Here is a 22,991-nt window from a genome sequence, read left to right as displayed (position 1 = left end):
ATCAAAAAATACGACCAAAAATCTTAGAGCTAAAAATTACAGTAATGGAACTGAAGAATTCAACAGTCAATTTCAAAACCAGACTGTACAATGCAGAAGAAAAAATCAGTGACCTGGAAAATAGGACATTGGAAATTAGCTAGTCAGAGGAGCCAAAAGAAGAATGAAAAAGAATGGAGTAAGCCCACTGGACTTATGGGACACAATGAAAGGAAATAATATTCATAGTATGGAAATTCCAGAAGGAGAAGAGAAAGAAAAGGGGACAGAAAATATATTTAAAGCAATAATGGTTGAAGATTACCCAAACCTGAGGAGAGAAATAGACATCCAGCTCCAAGAGATCAAAAGGATTCCAAATGGGTTAAATCTGAATAGGGGTACACCAAGGTATGTTATAATTAAATTGTCAAAAAAAAAAAGAATTTTGAAAACAACAAAAGAGAAAAGTGAAATGTAAGGGAACCCCCATAAGACTATCAGTGAATTTTGCAACAAAAGATTTCAGGATGGAATGAGATGAGATCTATAAAACATTGAAAGAAAAAAGACCTGTCAACCAAGAATTCTATACTTAGCAAATCCCCTTCAGAAATGAAGTAGACATCAGGGAGATTCAAATTAAGAATTAAAACCACATTGAGATACCCCTTACACCAGTTAGAATGGCCAAAATTAGCAAGACAGGAAACAACATGTGTTGGAGGGGATGTGGAGAAAGGGGAACCCTCTTCCACTGTTGGTGGGAATGCAAGTTGGTGCAGCCTCTTTGGAGAACAGTGTGGAGATTCCTCACAAAATTAAAAATAGAGCTTCTCTATGACCCTGCAATTGCACTCCTGGGTGTTTACCACAAAGATACAGATGTCGTGAAAAGAAGGGCCATCTGTACCACAATGTTTATAGCAGCAATGGTCATGGTCACCAAACTGTGGAAAGAGCTGAGATGCCCTTCAACGGATGAATGGATAAGGAAGATGTGGTCCATATACACTATGGAGTATTATGCCTCCATCAGAAAGGATGAATACCCAACTTTTGTAGCAACATGGACGGGACTGGAAGAGATTATGCTGAGTGAAATCAGTCAAGCAGAGAGAGTCAATTATCATATGGTTTCACTTATTTGTGGAGCATAACAAATAGCATGGAGGACAAGGGGAGATGGAGAGGAGAAGGGAGTTGAGGGAAATTGGAAGGGGAGGTGAACCATGAGAGACTATGGACTCTGAAAAACAATCTGAGGGTTTTGAAGGGGTGGGGGATGGGAGGTTGGGGGAACCAGGTGGTGGGTATTGGAGAGGGCACAGATTGCATAGAGCACTGGGTGTGGTGCAAAAACAATGAATACTGTTACGCTGAAAATAAATTTAAAAAAAATAGAAAAAATGTTTTTTCAGATGATGGATATTAAAAAAAAAAAAATGAAGTACAGATAAAGACTTTCCTGACCAAATAAAAGCTGGGGGAATTTATTGCCACTAGAACTGCCTTACAAGAAATTCTGGAGTCCTTTAAGTGAAAATAAAAGGACGTTAATTGGCATCAGAAAAACACAAGAAGGTAGTGTAAAACTTGCTGATAATGGCAAATACAAAATCGAAGTTAGATTCTGTAATATGGTAATGATGAAAAATAATTCACTTACAACTCTAGCTTCAAAGTTGCAAAAAATGTAAAAATAATCATGATGAGAAAAATCTGTTGTTAGTTACACAATATAAAATATAAGTATATTAAAATACCAATAACCTCAAATGTGAGGGGGGAGAGAAGGAAAGGTGTAAAGCAGATAAGAATGCCATTGAAGTTAAGTCATTATTAACTTAAATGCTATAATGTGAAATTATTTGTGTAAGTCTCATGGTAACCACAAGTAAAAATCTGTAGTAATTGCACAAGAAAACTTGATAAAGCAATCAAACCATACTGATTTCACGACATCAACACACACACACACATACACACACACACACACACACCAGCTAGACAGGAAATAAGGAAAAATGGATCTACAAAACAACCAGAAAACAAGGAATAAAATGGTAATAGTTAAGTCTTCACTTATCAGTAATTACTTAAAATGTAAACAGATTAAATTAATCAATAAAAAGACATAGAATGGTTGAATGAATAAAAACACAAGACCCAATGAAAATGCTGCCTACAAGAGATTGACTTAGCCTTAAAGACACATAAAGCCTGAGAGAGGGGAAAAAAATGTGTGTGTGTATATATATATATATATATATATATATATATATAGCAAACTGTAATAACACAAAAAGCACAGAAGGGTAGCTACACACACACACACACACACACACACACACACACATATATATATATATATATATATACACATATATATATATAAATAGACTTTAAAACTGGCAAAAAAAAGAGACAAAAAATGTCATTATTTAATGATAAATGTGTCAATCCATCAAGAAGGTATAACAGTTGGAAATATCTATGGCCTCAATATCAGAGCACTTAAATATAAGAAAGCAAGAACTAACAAAGCTAAAAAGAGAAATAAACAGAGAAAAAAGATAAAAAGAAAAAAAAAAGCTAAAAAGAGAAATAAACTATAATGGGTGGGGATTTTAATACCTCACTCTTAACAAGAGATAGATCATCCCGAAGGAGAATCAATGAGGAAACAGCACATTTGAACAGTATAGAGCAAATGGACCTAGTAGATATACAGAGAACATTCCATCCAACAACAACAGAATCCACATTCTTTTCAAGTGCATGAGAAACATTTTCTAGGATAGACCATATGTCAGGCCAAAAAAAGTCTTAGTAAATTCAAGAATATTGAATTCATACCAGGTATCTTCTCTAACCATAATGGTATGAAACCAAAATTAATGACAAGAGGAACACTGGAAAAATTACAAACACATTAAAATCAAACAACACTCTTCTGAACAACCTATGGGTCAAAGAAGATATTAAAGAGGAAGTCAAAAAGCGTCTTGAGACAAACAAAAATGGAAACACAACATACCAAAACTTATGAGATGCAGTAAAAGCAATTTTAGGAGGGAAGTTTATAGCAATAAATGCCTACATTAAGAAGCAAAAAGATATCCAAATAAACAACCTAACTTTATACCTTAAGGAATAATACAAGAACATACTGAACCCAAAGTTAGCAAAGTAATCAAATAAAGGTTACAGTAGTGGTAAATGAAATAGAAAATAGGAAAACAATAGAAAAGATTAACCAAACTAAAAGCTGATTCTTGAAAAACACAAAATTGACAAAACTTTAGCTAGGCTAGCCAAGAAAGAGACAGGGCCCAAGCAAACAAAATTATAAATGAAAAAAGGAACATCACAGTTAAACTAGAGAAATGGAAAGGATCATAAGAGGCTACTATGAACAACTATACTATATGCCAACAAATGGGAAAATCTAGAAGAAATTTAAAAAATTTTAGAAACATGCAAACTATGAAAAAAAAGGAATGAGGAAGAAATAGAAAGTCTGAACAGAATAATTACTAGTAAGTAGATTCAATAAGTAATTTCATATCTTTCAATGAAGAAAATCCCAGAACCAAACAACTTCACTAGTGAACTTTACCAAACATTTAAAGAATTAACACCAACTCTTCTCAAACTCTTCCAAAAAATTTGAATATAGAACTTCCAAACTCATTTTATGAGGCCAGCATTACCATGACACCAAAGCCAGAAAAAGATAGTACCAGAAAAGAAAAATACAGACCAACATTCCTGAATATAGTTGCAAAAATTCTCAACAAAATTCTAACAAACCAAATTTCGGAGCACATTAAAAGGATTATTTACCGTGATCAAGTGGGATTGATATCTGGGATGTAAGGATGGCTTAGCATGAGCAAATCAATCAATGTGATATATCATATTAATAGAATAAAAAATGATTTTATGTGTCAATAGACACATAAAAAGTATCTGACAAAATTCAAAATCTGCTCATGGTAAAAACTTCCAACAAACTAGGTGTGGAAGAAATGCACCTAAAATAATGAAGGCCAGGGGCACCTGGGTGGCTCAGTGGGTTAAGCCTCTGCCTTTGGCTCAGGTCATGATCTCAGGATCCTGGGATCAAACCCTGCATTGGGCTCTCTGCTCGGCAGAGAGCCTGCTTCCTCCTCTCTCTTTCTCTGCCTGCCTTTCTGCCTACTTGTGACCTCTGTCTATCAAATGAATAAATAAAATCTTAAAAAAAATAATGAAGGCCATATCTACTTGCATTCCCACCAACAATGTAAGAGGGTTCACCTTTCTCCACATCCTCTTCAAGACTTGTTTATTATCTTTTTGACTTTAGCCATTCTAACTGGTGTAAAGTGGTATCTCAATGTGATTTTTATTTGAATCTCCTTGATGGATAATGATGATGAACATTTTTTCATGTGTCTGTTAGCCATTTGTATGTCTTTGGGGAAGTGTCTGATCATATCTTCTGCCCATTTTTTGATGTGATTATCTGTTTTGCATGTGTTGAGTTTGAGGAGTTCCTTATAGATCTTGGATATCAGCCCTTTGTTTATGGTGTCATTTGCAAATATCTTCTCCCATTCCATGGGTTGCCTCTTTGTTATGTTGACTGTTTCCTTTGCTGTGCAGAAACTTTTGATCTTGATGAAGTCCTGTGATTCCTTAAGAAATTAAAAATACAGGTTTGAGAGAGGCAAGATGGCAGCGGAGTAGCAGACTGAAATGACATCAGATCCCAGGAGTTCAGCTAGATATATATCAAAACATTCCAAACACCTACAAACTCAACAGGAGATAAAAAAGAAGAAGAGCAGCAATTCTAAGAACAGAAAATCAACCACTTTCTGAAAGGTAGGACATGTGGAGAAAAGAGTCTGAAGTGAAGGGAAGGTAGACCACAGGGGGAGAAGCTGACTCCTGGCAAGCAGCAGAGTAGCAGAGCACAAAATCAACACTTTTAGAAGTCTGCTCCACTGAGGTACATCACTCCAGAAGCTAACTGGGGGTGAAATCCTCATGGGGACAGTGTGGTTTCAGGTCCCACACAGTCACAGAAAGGTCAGGGGTGTCTGAGTGTGGCAGAGCTTCCAGGGATCAGAGTGGGGAAGCTGACTACAGAGACGGAGCCAAAGAGTGAGCTTTCAGATCGGGGTTACCTTAAACAGTGATCCAAGGCACAGTTGGACCACTGCTCTTTGAGCAGAGACCCTGAAAGTGGCAGATCTAGGGAGACTCACCTTCCTGCTCTATAAGAAGCAGTACAGCAGGAATCTGCTGGATTTGGAGCCCCCATATGTGGCCATGTACCAGAGATAGAAATGCTCGGTCACAAGCCAGGTAAGCTCAGAGTACGGCCTGAGACCAGGGAGATGGGAATGATTGACTGCTTATCTCTGAGGGTGCACTGAGGAGTGGGGGCCTAAGCTTTTGGTTCCTCTGGGCCCAAGATTGGGAAGCTGACATTTTCATTCCCATTCTCCAAAGCTTTACAGAAAGTGTTCAGGGAACAATCCAAGCAAATTACATAGCCCAGTCCTTGGCAAGGGAGGTGCAATTCTGCCTTGGGCAAAGACATTTGAGAAACAATGCGACAGGAACCTCTCCCAAAATATCAGCAATAACATCCAGCCAAGACCAAGCTCACTGAGCAAGGAGAACACTGGAACTCCAGAGCTAGGGAAAGCAACACATAGAATCCATAGCTTTTCCCTGTGATACTTAAGTCTTGCAAAGTTAATTTTTTTAATTTTATTTTTTTCTTGCTCTATTTTTTTATTGTACTTTTTGTTCTTTATTTCTTTTTTTATTTCTTTTTTATTTATTTTCAGCATAACAGTATTCATTATTTTTGCACCACACCCAGTGCTCCATGTAATCCGTGCCCTCTATAATACCCACCACCTGGTACCCCAACCTCCCACTCTCCGCCCCTTCAAAACCCTTGCTCTATTTTTTTAACTTTTCCTCTCTTCTCTTTTAGCATTTTTAAACTACTTTATCTTAACAATAACTTTCTAAAAAAAATCTTTTTAAACCTTCCTTGTTATAGTCATACTTTATCCCTTCATTGTATTTAAACTTATTTTTTGTATACATAAAGGTTTATTTTCCAAAAAAAAAAAAAAATTTTGGAATGCAATTTCTTCTAATTGATCAAAATATACCTTAATTTTCCACATGGCTTTATTCTAGTCTCCAGCTTGAGCACATTCCCTCCTCTTTTTTTTTTTCTTTTTCCAACAAACTTATCAATTCCTTTTATAGAATTTTTAAAAAAATTTTTCATCTTTACAGTTGTATTCCATCCCTTTGTTGTGTTCATCCTTATTTTTGTACATATACAAGTTTTCCTTTCTTTAAAATTTTGGGAGGTAGTTTCATCTAAGAGACCAAAGCAACCAAAAATCAAGTGGGTGACTCTATTCTATTCACCTACCTATCATATATATATATACATTTAATTTCTTTTTCTCCCCTTCCTCTCCCCCTGGTTTTGAATCTCTTCTGATTTGTTCAGCATGCATTTTTCTGGGGTTGTTGCCAACCTTTTAATATTTTATTCTTTTGTTCATATATTTTTATTTGGATAAAATGACAAGGTAGAAAAACTCACCACAACAAAAAAAGAAGAAGAAGAGGCAGTACCAATGCCTAGAGACCTTATCAATATGGACATTGGTAATATGTCAGAACTAGAGTTCAAAATGGCAATTCTCAAAGTGCTAGCTGGCCTTGAAAAAAGCATGGAAGATATTAAAGAAACCCTTTCTGGAGAAATAAAAGAACTAAAATCTAACTAAGCTGAAATTTAAAGAAGCTATTAATGAGCTGCAATAAAAAATTGAAGTTCTCACTGCTAGGACAAAGGAGGCAGAAGACAGAATTAGTGATATAGAAGACCAAATGACAGAGAACAAAGAAGCTGAGCAAAAAAGAGACAAACAACTACTGGACCATGAGGGCAGAATTTGACAGATAAGTGATACATAAGATGAAACAATATTAGAATAATTGGGATTCCAGAAGAAGAAGAAAGAGAGAGAGGGCAGAAGGTATATTGGAGCAAATTATAGTAGAGAATTTCCCTAATATGGTAAAGGGAACAAGCATCAAAATCCAGCAGGTACGGAGATTCCCCCTCAAAATCAAGAAAAATGGGTCCACACTCTGTCAACGAATAGTAAAATTTAGAAGTCTTAGCGACAAAGAGAAAATCCTGAAAGCAGCCCAGGACAAGAAGTCTGTAACATACAATGGTAAAAATGGTAAAAATATTAGATTGGCAGCAGACTTATCCACAGAGACCTGGTAAGCCAGAAAGGACTGGCAATATATATTCAGAGCACTAAATGAGAAAAACATGCAGCCAAGAATACTTTATTCAGCCAGGCTCTCATTTAAAATAGGAGAGATAAAAAGCTTCCAGGACAAACAAAAATTAAAAGAATTTGAAAACACCAAACCAGCTCTACAGGAATTATTGAAAGGGTTCTCTAAGTAAAGAGAGACCCTAAAAGTAGTAGACCAGAAAGGAACAGAGACAATATACAGCAACAGTCACCTTACAGGCAATACAATGGCACTAAATTCATATCTTTCAATAATTACCCTGAATGTAAATGGGTATATGCCCCATTCAAAGACACAGGGTATCAGAATAAAAAAAAAAAAAAAAACTATTGATATGCTATCTACAAGAAACTCATTTTAGACGCAAAGACACCTCCAGATTTAAAGTGAGGGGGTGGAAAACAATGTACATTCTAATGGACATCAAAAGAAAGCTGGAGTGGCATTCCTTATATCAGACCAATTAGATTTTAATCCAAAGACTATAATAAGAGATGAGGAAGGACACTATGTCATATTCAAAGGGTCTGTCCAACAAGAAGATCTAACAATTTCAAATATCTATGCCCCTAACATGGGAACAGCCAACTATGTAAACCAACAAAATAACAAAATCAAAGAAACACATCAACAATAATACAATAATAGTAGGGGACTTTAACACTCCCCTCACTGAAATGGACAGATCATCCAAGCAAAAGATAAACAAGGAAATAAAGGCCTTAAATGACACACTGGACCAGATGGACATCGCGGATATATTCAGAACATTCCATCCCAAAGCAACAGAATACACATTCTTCTCTAGTGCACATGGAACATTCTCCATATTAGAACACTTCTTGGGTCACGAATAAGGTATCAACTGGTATCAAAAGATTTGGATCAATTCCTGCATATTTTCAGACCACAATGCTCTGAAACTAGAATTCAATCACAAGAGGAAAGTTGGAAAGAACTCAAATACATGGAGGCTAAAGAGCATCCTACTGAAGAATAAATGGGTCAACCAAGAAATTAAAGAGGAATTGAAAAAATTCATAGAAACAAATGAAAATGAAAATACCACTGTTCAAAATCTTTGGGACACAGCAAAGGTGGTCCTGAGAGGAAAGTATATAGCTATACAAGCCTTTCTCAAGAAACAAGAAAGGTCTCAAGTAGACAATCTAACTTATACTGACAGGAGCTGGAGAAAGAACAACAACAAAAAAATCCTAAACCCAGCAGGAAAAGAGAAATAATAAAGATCAGAACAGAAATCAATGAAATAAAAACCAAAAGAACAGTAGAACAGATCAACAAAACTAGGAGCTGGTTCTTTGAAAGAATTAGTAAGGTTGATAAACCCTTGGCCAGACTTATCAAAAAGAAAAGAGAAAGGACCCAAATAAATAAAATAGTGAATGAAAGAGGACAGAGCACAACCAACATCAAAGAAATATAAAAAAATATAAGAACATAGTATGAGCAACTATACACCAACAAATTTGACAATCTGGAAGAAATAGATGCATTCCTAGAGATATACAAACTACCAAAACTGAACCAGGAAGAAATAGAAAACCTGAACAGACCCATAACCAGTAAGGAGATTGAAGCAGACACCAAAAATCTCCCAAAAAACAACAGCCCAGGGCCAGACGGCTTCTCAGTTGAATTCTACCAAACATTTAAAGAAGAATTAATACCTATTCTCCTGATACTGTTCCCAAAACTAGAAATGGAAGAGAAAACTTCCAAAGTCATTTTATGAGGCCAGGATTACCTTGATCCCAAAACCAGACAAAGAGCCAACCAAAGAGAATTATAGACCGATATCCTTTATGAACACAGATGCAAAATTTCTCACCAAAATACTAGCCAGTAGGATCCAACAGTACATTAAAAAGATTTTTTGCCAAAACCAAGTGGGATTTATTCCTGGGCTGCAAGGTCGGTTCAAGATCCACAAATAAATCAATGTAATATAATACATTAATAAAGGAAAGAGCAAGAATCATTTAATACTCCCAATAGATGCAGAAAAAGCATTAGATGAAGTACAGCATCCTTTCTTGATCAAAATTCTTCAACGTGTAGGGAGAGGGGGTACATACCCAAATATCACCAATGCCATCTATGAAAAACCTACTGCAAATATCATTCTCAATGAGGAAAAATTGAGAGTTTTCCCCCTAAGATCAGGAACATGGCAGAGATGACCACTATCATTGCTGCTATTCAACATAGTACTAGAAGTCCTACCCTCAACAATCAGACAGAAAAAGAAATAAAAGACATCCAAATTGGCAAAGAAGAAGTCAAACTCTCACTCTTTGTAGACGTTATGAAACTTTATGTGGAAAACCAAAACACTCTACTCCAAAACTGCTAAAACTCATACAGGAATTCAGTAAGGTCTCAAGATATAAAATCAATGCACAGAAATCAGTAACATTTCTATACACCAACAGCAAGACAGAAGAAAGAGAAATTAAGGAGTCAGTTCCATTTACAATTGTACCCAAAACCATAAGATACTAGGAATTAAACCTAATCAAAAAGGCAAAGAATCTGTATTCAGAAAACCATAAAGGATTCATGAAGGAAACTGAGGAAGACACAAAGAAATTGAAAAATGTTCCATGCTCATGGATTGGATGAACCAATGTTGTGAAAAGGTCTATGCTACCTAGAGCAGTCAACACATTTAATGCAATCCCTATCAAAATACCATTAACTTTTTTTTCAAATAAATGGAACGAATAATCCTAAAATTTATATGGAACCAGAAAAGACCCCAAATAGCCAGAGAAATGTTTAAAAGAAAACCAAAGTTGGTGGCATCACAATCCCGGACTTTAATCTCTATTAGAAAGCTGTAACCAGCAAGACAGTATGGTACTGGCACAAAGACAGACACATAGATCAACAGAACAGAATAGAGAGCCCAGAAATACACCCTCAACTCTATGGCCAAATAATCTTTGATAAAGCAGGAATGAATGTCCAATGGGAAAAAGACAGTCTCTTCAACAAATGGTGTTGGGAAAATTGGACAGCCATATACAGAATAATGAAACTAGACCATTTCCTTCCACCATACACAAAAATAGGCTCAAAATGGATGAAAGACCTCAATGTGAGACAGGAATCCATCAAATTCCTTGAGGGGAAAACAGGCAGAAACCTCTTCAACCTCAGCAAGAGCAGCTTCTCTCTAGAAACATCACCAAAGGCAAGGAAAGCAAGGGCAAAAATGAACTATTGGGATTTCATCAAGATCAGAAGCTTTTGCACAACAAAGGAAACAGTCAATAAAACCAAAAGACAATTAATAGAATGGGAAAAGATATTCATAAATAACATATCAGATAAAGGACTTGTATCCACAATGTATAAATAACTTATCTAACTCAACACCCAAAGAACAAATAATCTAATCAAGAAATGGGCAGAGGGGGCGCCTGGGTGGCTCAGTGGGTTAAGCCGCTGCCTTGCGCTTAGGTCACGATCTCAGGGTCCTGGGATAGAGTCCAATATCGGGCTCTCTGCTCAGCAGGGAGCCTGCTCCCTCTCTCTCTCTCTCTTTGCCTGCCTCTCTCTCCGTCTACTTGTGATCTCTCTCTGTCAAATAAATAAATAAAATCTTAAAAAAAAAAAAAAAAGAAATGGGCAGAGGACATGAGTAGCCATTTCTGAAAAGAAGACATCCAGATGGCCAACAGACACATGAAAAAGTGATCCACATCATTCGGCATCAGGGAAATACAAATCAAAATCACAATGAGGTAGCACCTCACATCAGTCAGAATGGCTAAATTTAACAAGTCAGGAAATGACAGATGTTGGAGAGAAAGGGGAACCCTCCTACATTGTTGGTGGGAATGCAAGCTGGTGCAGCCACTCTGGAAAACGGTATGGAGATTCCTCAAAAAGTTGAAAATAGAGCTACCCTACAACCCAGGATTCACTCTACTGGGTATTTACCCTAGAGATACATATGTAGTGATCTGAAGGGGCATGTGCACCTGAATGTTTATAGCAGCAATATCTGCAATAGCCAAACTATGGAAAGAACCTAGATTTCCATCAACAGATGAATGAATAAAGAATAAATGGTATATATACACAACGGAATACTATGCAATCTTCAAAACAAATGAAATCTTGCCATTTGCAATGATGTGGATGGAACTAGAGGATATTATGCTGAACGAAATAAGTGAATCAGAAAAAGACAGTTATCATATGATCTCCCTGATATGAGAAATTTGAGAGGCAGAGTGGGGGGGTTGGAGGTAGGGAAGGAAAAAATGAAACAAGATGGGATCAGGAGGGAGACAAAGCATAAGAAACTTATCTTACAAAACAGACTGAGGGTTAATGGGGGTGTTGTAGAGGGTGGTTGGGTTATGTACACTGGGAAGGGTATGTACTATGGTGAGTTCTGTGAAGTGTGTAAGCCTGACGATTCACAGAACTGTACCCCTGGAGCTAATAATACATTATATGTTAATAAAAATAATTTTTAAAAAGAGAAAAAAAAGAAATTAAACATAGAACTTACCCGGGGCACCTGGGTGGCTCAGTGGATTAAAGTCTCTGTCTTCGGCTCAGGTCATGATCCCAGTGTCCTGGGATCGAGCCCCGCATCAGACTCTCTGCTCAGCAGGGAGCCTGCTTCCTCCTCTCTCTGCCTGCCTCTCTGCCTACTTGTAATCTCTATCAAATAAATAAATAAAATCTTAAAAAAAAAAAAAGAACTACCCTATGACCCTGCAATTTCACTACTGGGCATTTACCCCAAAGATACAGATGTAGTGAAAAGAAGGGCCATCTGTACCCCAATGTTCATAGCAGCAATGGCCATAGTCGCCAAACTGTGGAAAGAACCAAGATGCCCTTCAACAGATGACGAATGGATAAAGAAGATATGGCCCATCTATACAATAGCGTATGATGCCTCCAACAGAAAGGATGAATACCCAACTTTTGTATCAACATGGATGGAACTAGAAGAGATTATGGCTGAGTGAAATAAGTCAAGCAGAGAGAGTCAATTAGATATAGTTTCACTTACTTGTGGAGCATAGGAATAACAAGGAGGACACTGGGAGATGGAAAAAAATGACTTAAGGGAAATTGGAAGGGGAGATGAACCATGAGAGACTGTGGACTCTGAGAAACAATCTGAGGGTTTTGGAGAGGAGGGGGGTGAGGGGGTGGGTGAACCTAGTGATGGGTATTAAGGAGAGCATGTATTGCATGGAGCATTGGGTGTGGTGCATAAACAATGAATTTTGGAACACCAAAAATAAAATAAAATAAAATATTTTAAAAATGAAGGCCACGTATGATAAGCCCACAGCTAAAATCATACTGAATGGTGTATGTTTGAAAACTTTTCCTCTAAGATCAGACATAGAGTTGGAAGCCTTTGCCAGAAACATCAGGAAAGAAAAGAATTAAAAGGAATCAGAATTCAGAAGAAAGAAGTCAAATTGTTCTATTTGTTGTATATGCATGATTTTATATGTAAAAAACCCTAAAGAGTTCACAAAAAAAGATAGATATAATCAACAAATGCAGTAAAGTAGCAGGATAGAAAGGTATCAGACAAAAATCCGTAGGATTTCTATATACTAACACTGAATTATCTGAAAATGAAATAAAGAAAATGATCCCATTTACAATAGAATCAGAAACAATATAATACTTAGGAGTGAGTTTAACCAAAGAAGTGAAAGATCTCTACTCCGAAAACTACAAGGCATTGATGAAAGAAATCAAAGGTACAAATAAATGGAAAGGTATCTCATATTCATGGATTGGAAAAATTAATATTGTTTAAAATGCCAGTGGTACCCAAATGTCATCTATAGAACCAATGCAATCCCTATCAAAATCCAATGCCATTTTTACTATAGAAAAAACAATTATAACTTAAATGGATCCACAAAAGACCCCAAATAGCCAAAGCAATCCTGAGAAAAAACAAAATGGGGGCATAACCCTTCCTGATTTCAAGTTTTACTATAAAGATACATGTACCCATATGTTTATTGAAGCATTATTTACAATAGCCAAGATATGAAAACAACCCAAGTGTCCATCCATAGATGAATGGATAAGGAAGAAGTGATATATATATATGATAGAATATTTCAGAGCCAAAAGAAAGAATGGAATCTTGCCATTTGCAAAAACATGAGGGTATAATGTTAAGTGAAATAAGTCAGTCAGAGAAAGACAAATACCATATGATTTCACTCATATGTAGAAATTGGGAAACAAAGGAAACAAAGAAAAAAGAAGCAAACAAACAAACAAAAAACCAGACTCTTAAATACAGAGAACTGTTAGTTGCCAGAGGGGACTGGGTAGGGGAATGGGGGAATAGGTAAAGGGGATTAAAGAGTACATTTAGGATGATGAGAACTGAGTAATGTATAGATTTGTTGAATCATTATATTGTACACCTGAAACTAATATAACACTGTATGTTAATTATATTTGAATTTAAAAAAAACTGGGACACCTCCACTGATCACCTTGTCTTTCTTAGAGACAAAAAAAAAAAAAAAAAAAGATGCTTTGTGCACAAAAAGATGCTGACCTGACTCCCCAGGCCATGGAGTAATGGGACATCTGGTCAAAGATGGCATTTGAGGCATTTGCTGGGAATGCAAACTCCTCTTGCTGCCAGTAGGTATTTGTCAAAAGAGAAATCCTGATCTGGATTGTGGGAAGCACACAGTTCACCCGTTTTAACAGTTTCTCAAAGATGTCATTTTAACTTTAGTTCCTTCCCCCATTTTTTAAATTGCTGTGATAAAGGTTCATGTAACCTTATATGATATAAATAAATAAATGTACCTCGTCCTAAAGTGAAGGACAGTGTCATCCATTGCAAAACTCTATTCTATATAAACAGAAGTCCCATTAACATTCTATTTTTCATAAATGGTGCATCCTAGAGCACAACTCCATATGTATACAGCATTCAGATTACAATCAGTTGAAGGGAGAATGCAGCCAGAAATTTCTGGTCCAGAAATTTTTATTCTTATATAATCTTTAACAACATCATGCACACTATGCACCTTTAAGATTCTGAATTAGGATTGAAGTTCTATTAGTTAATCTTATCCCTTATCCTCCCTTTGTATGACATGATGAAATAGTAGGTATATCTTGTTTAAGTCATTAAATATTTCAAAGACCTCAGTGTGTTCCATGGTCTAATAATTCTGAATTACACATGGCAACCTATTTCATCTCTGTTTAGGATGAGACAATTCTTAGAAAAGGAAACAGATGGCTCTGATTCATCTTGATTAGTCTTTGTGCCTGGCCAAATGGACCCAGCTCCTTGTATCTCACTTTTCCTCTATATAAAATGGGACTAAAATGTCATACCCAAAGTTATCCTAGTAAAGGATCACTTTGTGAAGCATTCTCTGATTCCTTCCTTAATCTGGATAAGCATAGATAAGTGCCATTCGTGGTGGTGGGATACTGTTTGTTGTTTTTCAAGCATGTTGCTGAGGGAAGGGAGGTTTCTCTCCTTCTCTCTATCTCTCTTTAGATATTTATTTGTTTGTTTATTTATTTATTTATTTGACAGAGGAAGGGAGAGAGAACAAGGAGGGGAAGCAGCAAGCAGAGGGAGAGGGAGAAGCAAGCTTTCTTCCTACCTGGAAGCCCCATGAGGGGCTCGATTCCAGGACTCCGGGATCATGACCTGAGCCAAAGCCATACAGTCAACTAACTGAGGCACCCAGGAAACCTTTCTTTAAATTTGAGGGATTTTCTGGTTAACCCCTTCACTTTACACACATGAGAGCCATGTCTGTGCTCACTGTTAAATAGAAAATAGGAAAATGTGTGCTAATAACATAAGCAATTTCTCTCCCATCTCACACTCTATATAAGTTGTTCAAATATTAAATAAACAATGTTTGTGATTATTTGACAAAAGCTTATCATGCTTTTTTTTTGCCCAGCATATGTCACAGAGCTTTTGTGCTAATCAGAAGTTAGACGTCATTTTCACAATCAACTAAAATAAAGGGGGGGGGTTCATTCTTAATCTTGCCCTGTCAAGTACTTCTATTTATTCACTACTTACCCATTAGATAACTTTTCCTCAAAGGCATTAAGGTGACTAAATTATGGATTCCATATTCTCAAGCAATAGAATATTCACTTATCACACAGAATACTTCAACTATTTTTTCAGAATGTTTCATTTTTTATTTTAAACTAAGCTTCTCTCAGTGTGAACTAACAGCATTTTTGCATTTTTCAAGCAAAAGCTTAAACACACACATACATAAGTTTACTAAGCCAGCTAAAACCAAATAGACATTTTTAAACATCAGAAATGGTATAATCAAACAACAGTTTACACAAAGACTGCAAGAATTCACCACAGAGTTAAGACCTCTTCAATAGAATGATGTAAGTAAAATCCATTTGTACATGGCTCTTTGTGTATTTATTCTACTTAGTACCTAAGACATAAAAAGGAAGTCTGAGACATACAGTTTGGGTTTCTATATGCTAATATTAAGGCAAGAAACTAGAAATAATGACACAATGGTTTATCCAATGACTTAGAAAGCCAAGGTGAAACTGAACTGAGTTCTATTTACTCCCCCGCATACCACACTAGGACCTCTACCCATAACTTGCTGTGGCCAACACAGTGATGTCAGTCCATCTTTTCCAATAGTCCTCTCCAAGATTCTGAGACAGCCCCAGGTGAATCTGTGGTTGGGATTACACAGCAGACAGATGAATTACTCAGCTCTCTCCCACTCTGTGTCCAAAGAATGTCAAACTACAGCTCCTGGGTTGATGAAAACAGGTGAGGTTTCAAATCCACATGACTGCAACTGGATGTGTTTGTGACCAAATATCCACTTGACTCTTTGTCCATCACCTTAGATGTAGAAGTTACTCTAAACTTAAAATTTTAATTTTTAAAAAAAGTACTGAGGATTCATAAAAGAATTTTGTGAGTCATAAAGAAAATCCATAAAATATTTCCAAGAAATTTGAAAGATACTGCAATGAATTCCAAGAGGTTTGAAGCCCACCAGCAAAGGATTGCTCAAAGGTACATCATTCAAAATGCAATGGAGACATACAAGAACAAACAAAATTGTATTTTGGACAATTTACTATTATTGATTACTGGAGTAGGTTTCTAAATTTATGTTTTTTAAAATGATAGCTATGAATTACTGTTTCTAATAACTCTGAGGGCCAAGGAATAAATTATCATTCACTACAATCAAAAAGGGAGCTTACTTTTTCCCACGCAAAGAAATTTTTTCCCTTCCATATACTTTTACAAGGTATTTTGTACCTAAATAACTGAGAAATTGAGTCATGCCCATCAAACAAAGCAAGCTACACCTGCCAGGAACACTCTTTTTCACACCTAACACTGCACTATAAGAAACAAGTATTTCTATAAATTTTCATTCTTGTTTGGAATTAATCCCAGAGAAAAACTATCCCTTTGAAACATTGCAATCAAGGGTTATAGTCTGGTTAAGCCTCTGCCCTCATTTCTGAGGTGTAAACTGCAAATGGGTGGGTAAATCTAAGCCTCTGTCCTATCTTAATCCATTTTTGTCTTCCATAAGAGAAGATAAAGATAAAGACAGGGTGCTGGCCAATCTCCCTCGTGATTACAGAACTAGATTATTTACCAGCTTCAACCTGACTAGCACTAAGGAATAAAGCATAGGTAATCGATAGCTCCCTGTGGAAAGGAACCCGATAGAGAAAAATATGAAGATGTCAGTCATTTCAGCTTCCTGGCTCTCGCTCAAGCAAAAGGGATGAAGAATATGAGGAGAAAGGAATAGAAGGAACGGATACACATTTTACTTTTTAATCTCATGTTGTCCGCAGAAACTTGTGAGATTAGGACATATGTATTTATAAACTTCTCAGTCCTGAAAAAATAATGTTCGCAAAAGAATTGCAACGAACTGGTCCAAGTGGTATGAAAGGTCGCCTGGGGCAAAGGGACGTAGCAGTACTGGACTCAATTGTGAGTTCTATTCTCAGGCGCTCGGCGCGGGACACCAGGACCGCAAGGGGGCGCCACAACAGCGCGCCTGGGAGCCTCGCTGCTCCGGGCGAGCCGGCTTCCCCCGAAGTCTGAGAGTCAGGGAGCGTTTTCGAGAAAGAGTAGTAGGGAAAAGGAAACGCAGAGATAAAAGGAGCTAAAACGGGAAGGAGGACTTATCACAGTTCTCATCAGCCAAGCTCCAACCTCCTTTACCCAATCCCACGCCTCCTCTAGATACACACGCACGCACATACACTCCCGTACGCTCCACGGCACCCCCCGCTCCTCAGAGCGGTGGGCGCCGACCTCAGGAGACTTGACCTTTTCCCCAGCGATTAGGGCAAGCGAAGAAGTGCTAAAGGTCCTGGCCAGGCTGCTCACGGGTTTTGAGCAAAAGCGCAGACAGTCGCTGCCGGAAACCGAAGTAGCAAGGGTCCGGGGCTAGCGCGGAGCCGACGCCTAGGGGCGCACCCGGCATCCTCGGGACTCTTCTAGCGCCCATCCCCACCTCCGCCTCCGCCTCCCTGTATCCAGGGATAGCGCAGAGTCCTCCACGTAGAGCCTGAGTTGAGAACGCCCTGGGCGGGTGGAGAAAGGGGGAAGGGGCAGAGGGCTCCCAGCACCACTGCCGCCCTCCTCCTCCCTTCCGGACCTCCCTGTCAAATTCGGGGGTCAACTCGGTGCCCCTCTGGCATTAGGGAGCGCTCCGCTCGCGTTCTCATTCTCAACAGTCTTCATACTTAACGTGCATTATCTGGAGGGCTTGATATATTCAAACCGAGGGCGCAGCCCTAGTGCGTCGGATTCCCTATGTCTGAGCCGGAGGCCAAGAATCTGGATCTTTAGCAAGTTTTCGGGGTCGGCGACTGGAGCCTATAGCTCAGGAAGGCCTCCCGAGCTCCGCGGGCGCCTGCTCCCTCTGCACCAGCCGGAGCTGGAGCAGCCAGGACTGGGGCGCAGGGTGCGCAAAAGGGTGTGGGGAAGAGGATTAAGCGGCAGCCCGGCAGGCCAGCAGCTGGCGAAGGCTCCTGCGGAAGCTGTCGTCCAGGAAGGCATAGAGAAAGGGGTTGAGGCAGCTGTTGGCGTAACTCAAGCTGGTGATGAAGTAGGAGAGCGCGATGACAAGAGGCGTCTGAGGGAGGTCAGTAGTGAGCGCCACCACGGTGCTCAGGTGGTAGGGCGTCCAGCAGAGGAGACACACGGCCAGAATCGCCACCACCAAGAGAGTCACCCGCTTCTTAGCGCGATCCAGAGCCTTGGCTTGGCTGTCCAGCCGTATGGCGCGCAGTCGGTACAGCAGGATGCTGTAGAAAACGCAGATGGTGGACACGGGGATGGCGAAGCCGAGCACAAGCGTATAGAGGCGGCTCGCCCGCCACCAGAAGGCCTCTGGCTGCGGGAAGACCAGCACGCACTGGCGCCGGCCCTGCTCGTCGTCGAGCCGGGCGAAGACCGCGAAGGGCAGCACGACCAGCGTCACCAGTCCCCACACGGCCAGGCTCACTGCGCGCGCGGCGCTATACGTGCGGCCAGCCACCCGGCGTGACTCGGCGGTGGCCAGCACTACCAGGTAGCGGTCGGCGCTCATGACCGTGAGAAAGTAGAGGCTGGAGAACGTGTTGTACTGGTCGATGGCCACGATGAGCTTGCACATGAGCTCCCCAAAGGGCCACTGCTGCAGCAGGAAGTCAGCGATGTTGATGGGCAGCACGAGCGTGAAGAGCTCATCCGCGATGGCCAGGTTGAGGATAAACAGGTTGGTGACAGTCTTCATGCGGGGCGCCCGCAGCAGCACGTACAGCACTGCCGAGTTGCCCGCCAGCCCCACCGCGCAGATCACCGCGTAGACGACGGGCACCGCCACCGCCAGCGGCGGAGGCAGTGGCGGCGGAGGCGGCGGCGGGCTCGATGCGTTGGGGCAGCCCAGCGCGGGGCCCAAGCACGACGTGTTGGCTGGCCCCAGCTCCGAAAATGACGCGTTGTGCATGTCGGCCAAGGCAGAGGAGCCGGCGACCCCGTTCCCTCACCAATGCCCTGCGAGGAGCTGCAGTTCCCCCAGCCCGCGTCTGCGTGGACCTGCGCTCCAAGTCCTGCCGCTTCCCCGGGGGAGGCTCGCTCCTGGCAGTTCTTTTAGCCCACCGTCGCCGCGGACTCCCGGGCTGCAAAACGGAATTGAAAGCACGGGTTATGAAGATCGACGTGCGACTATACCGAGAGGTGCGGTTCCGAGGGGAGGGGACGGGAGGGGACGGGAGGGGTGGCGCGGCACCCCAAGTCGGCCCCCATGTGATGGTTCTCTGCTACCTGTTGAAATCTTATTCTAACCAGTCGAATACATCGAACAACGTCCTACAGAGTAAAGAGTCCTTACCCTTTATAGGAAAAATACAAACCCGTCTCTTCTTTAAGACGCCCCTGGCCAACACGAGTCCCCTAGGTTCGGTGGTTCCTCCTTAGTAGCAAGTTCAGTAGCAACCTCTATCTCATTCAGGAGCTCAGGGAAGGGGCTCCTTTTCTGGAGGGTCAGGAGAGGAGGCCGCCGGCTGCGGTGACCGCTGAGGAGGCAGCCAGCCGAAAGTCCCCTTCGCTGCTTCTGCCCCAGGCGCCAGCTCGCGTCTCCAGGGGTCCAGCCTGCGCGCCTGGAAGCTTAGGGATGGCGCAGCCGCAACTGCTCTCCACTGACCCGACCGCCTCCCGCACCGCCCCCACCTCAACCCCACCCCAGCGGTGGGACAGAGAACCGCATTACTCATAAACCTTTTTTTCCTTCCATATGAACGTCACTCCACTTGAATTAATTAAAAAAAAAAAAAAAACCCTCCTGTTAAGAATTAAATTTAAGAGAAACAAAGCATATTGGTGGTGGTCTCTTTTAATAGAGTAATGCAGTTGAGGCTCCCATTCTATTTTCTAAAACACCATACCCCAAATGAGTGAATGTAATTTTGAATTTTAAGTTACTTTTATACTACATAGCTAAACAGAAGGGAGAAATGAATGTAATTTTAAAATGCAAATCACCCGTTTTCTAATACTCTGGTCTTCACAGGATTATTAAATCGTTATTAACAAATAATGGTGGACAATTTGAGATACTTTAGTCTTTCTAAATAAACATATAAATAATAACTATTAACAAAGATAAACTGCTTCTGAAAGCCTTTTAGTGTACTACGACTTAGTGCATATTCCGTAAAATGTTCAGTTTGTTCAACATCCTACACTGATTCTCACACACGCATTTCTGATTTTCCCGGTAAGAGAATTACCCGGCAGTGGTAGCAGTGTGGCCAAGCGAGGCAAAGCAGGGGCAGATATGGGGCAGATTTGGACTGCAGTGTTTCTACCTCACAGAGGCAGAGTTCTTTGTCTACAAAAAGAGGAACTCACCCTAGGCACCTCACTTTTGAGGACAGAGTGAAATTAACTCAATATGAGTTCTCTTCAGGTCCTATTTTCTTCCTCCACCTTCCCTTTGGGAGAGCAGCAAATTAAAACACAGGATTCTATCCTACTTCCCTCAAAAAATTTTCTTTCCCTCAAAAGCAGGCGAAGTCCAAATAAAGTGCATTTTTTGCCCTTTATGAAGCATTTTTAGGGGAGAGGTCCTAAGATAATGAGAAGAGTGAAAGTGCCAGTTGAGAAACCTCTGGGAGCAGAAATACAAATGCTTTCCTTTACCCATTCATTGTGTTTTTCCTGGGATCTTCATAATTCAGCTCCTCTTCAGTTTCATGCTTTGTATGAAGAAAGTAACAGGAAAGTCAGGCTATGTCCATGAGGTAAAATATATGAGAAAGCATCATATAACATTAAGCAAAACAAAAAAGAAAACGTATACATTATATATATATGTATATATATACATATATATATATAAAGTGTATATAATACACACAGATATGTATATCCGTGGGTATGTATGTGTGTATGCATACATATATATGTATATAATTATATAGTTGCTTAGTTTTCCAGTTTTTTAAATCATTCATTTCTAGCACTAAGCTAGAATTACACTGTGAAAAGAGTACATACTCAATATGATTTCAGTTCATGGGTAGCTGTTGAAACACTGCCCTGCAGTATATAGTTATTTTTCTAATTAGTTCATGTAAACCTGAAAATAATGTGTGTTCTGCGTTTGGTGGGTGCCAAACTCTAGGTTATTTCAACTAGTCAAATTTACTATTATGTTCCTTACATCTTCTCTTTTATTGGCATTTTATCTGATTGCTTTATGAGTTACAGAGAGATAGTGTTAAAAACTATCAGTCAATGATTACAGATTTCTCTATGGCTTAACTTTGTTAATTTTTTACCACATAATTTGATGCTGTTTTATTAGGTGCACACAAATTTAAGATTGTTATATTTTTCTGTGGAATGAATTCTTTTCTCATTATAAAATATCCTTATTTAACTGTGTTACTACTTGTACATACTTTCTTTTGTTTTGTAATATTAAAGTTATTTCTCTTAGTAGTATCATGGAATAGCTTCACTTAAATCTTTTTACTTTAAACATCTCTTTGTCCTTATATCTAAAATATGTCCCTTGTAAACATAATAAAGGATTTTTTGATCCAATCTGACAATATTTGTTTATGAATTGGAATATTTAGTTCATAATGTATTTAATGTAGTCATTGGTAATATTTGGTATACCCACAATGTTATTTTTTGTTCTGTTTCTCCTCCATTGTTTTCATCCTTTTCTCCCCCCTTTGATGATCTTCTGGATTAAAATGTATTATTTTGTTATTCAATTTCCCATACTTCATTAGCTTATTAGTTCTACATGCATTATTCAAATGGTTGAAATAAAAATTGGATATGAAATTCTAGATTTTCAGTTTTTTTAACAGTTTAAATGACAGTACATTTTCATTTTGCATCTATTATTTTTATTGGAAAATTGGTTTCCAGTCTTACTGTAGCTCTTTTGAAGGTATTTTTCCTTTTTTCTGTAACTGTTCTTAAATTATGTCTTTGATTTCATCTTTTGGCAGGCAAATAAGATGAGCTAGGAGTGATTTTCTTTCCATTTATGTAGGTTTGGATTTTTAGAGTTTCTAAATCTGTAACTTGATCTTTTTCTGTGTTCAGTTTTGGAAAATCCTTAGCATTTTCTCTTCAGTTTACTGCTTTGTCCCCTCCTCTCTCTTCCCTCCTCCTACTAGGACTCCAGTTACATGTGTGTTAGACCTTCATGCTCTTTTTTTCATTTCCTACCCTTCTCCCATGCTCTACTTCAACCTGGTCCCTTAAACCCTGGCTTTCTTCTTCTACTTCTTCTTCTTCTTCTTTTAAGATTTTATTTATTTGACAGAGAGAGAGAGAGAGAGAAAGATTTTATTTATTAGGTAGAGAGGCAGGCAGAGAGGGAGGGTCAAGCAGGCCCCCTGCTGAGCTGAGACGCAGGGCTCAATCCCAGGATCCTGAGATCATGACCTGAGCCAAAGGCGGAGGCTTTACTCACTGAGCCAACCAGGTGCCCCAAATCCTGGGGTTCTTGATTGGTCCCCAATGTCTTCAAACAGCTGTCAAGTTTTTTTCT

The 22,991-nt window shown here is 39.3% G+C and overlaps 1 protein-coding gene and 1 pseudogene across 1 annotated transcript; both read right to left on the bottom strand.

Annotated features, from left to right (window-relative positions):
• Positions 1-17,909, bottom strand: part of LOC132014528 (programmed cell death protein 7-like) — a 116,220-nt pseudogene extending 98,311 nt beyond the window's left edge.
• A 510-nt stretch (positions 17,910-18,419) lies between these two features.
• Positions 18,420-19,418, bottom strand: NPBWR1 (neuropeptides B and W receptor 1). The gene has a single exon (XM_059392849.1). It carries the CDS (start codon positions 19,416-19,418, stop codon positions 18,420-18,422), a length of 999 nt encoding a protein of 332 aa, XP_059248832.1.
• Positions 19,419-22,991: the final 3,573 nt, after the last annotated feature.

This window comes from Mustela nigripes, chromosome 3 (genome assembly GCF_022355385.1).
Source record: "Mustela nigripes isolate SB6536 chromosome 3, MUSNIG.SB6536, whole genome shotgun sequence".
Taxonomy (NCBI): Eukaryota; Metazoa; Chordata; class Mammalia; order Carnivora; family Mustelidae; genus Mustela; species Mustela nigripes.
Note: the sequence above shows the minus strand (reverse complement) of the source record. Positions and strands in the feature narration are given on the sequence as shown.

What these genes read in the sequence shown, in the direction of transcription:
- NPBWR1 (XM_059392849.1), bottom strand. Translation starts at nt 19,418, where the DNA reads ATGCACAACGCGTCATTTTCGGAGCTGGGGCCAGCCAACACGTCGTGC.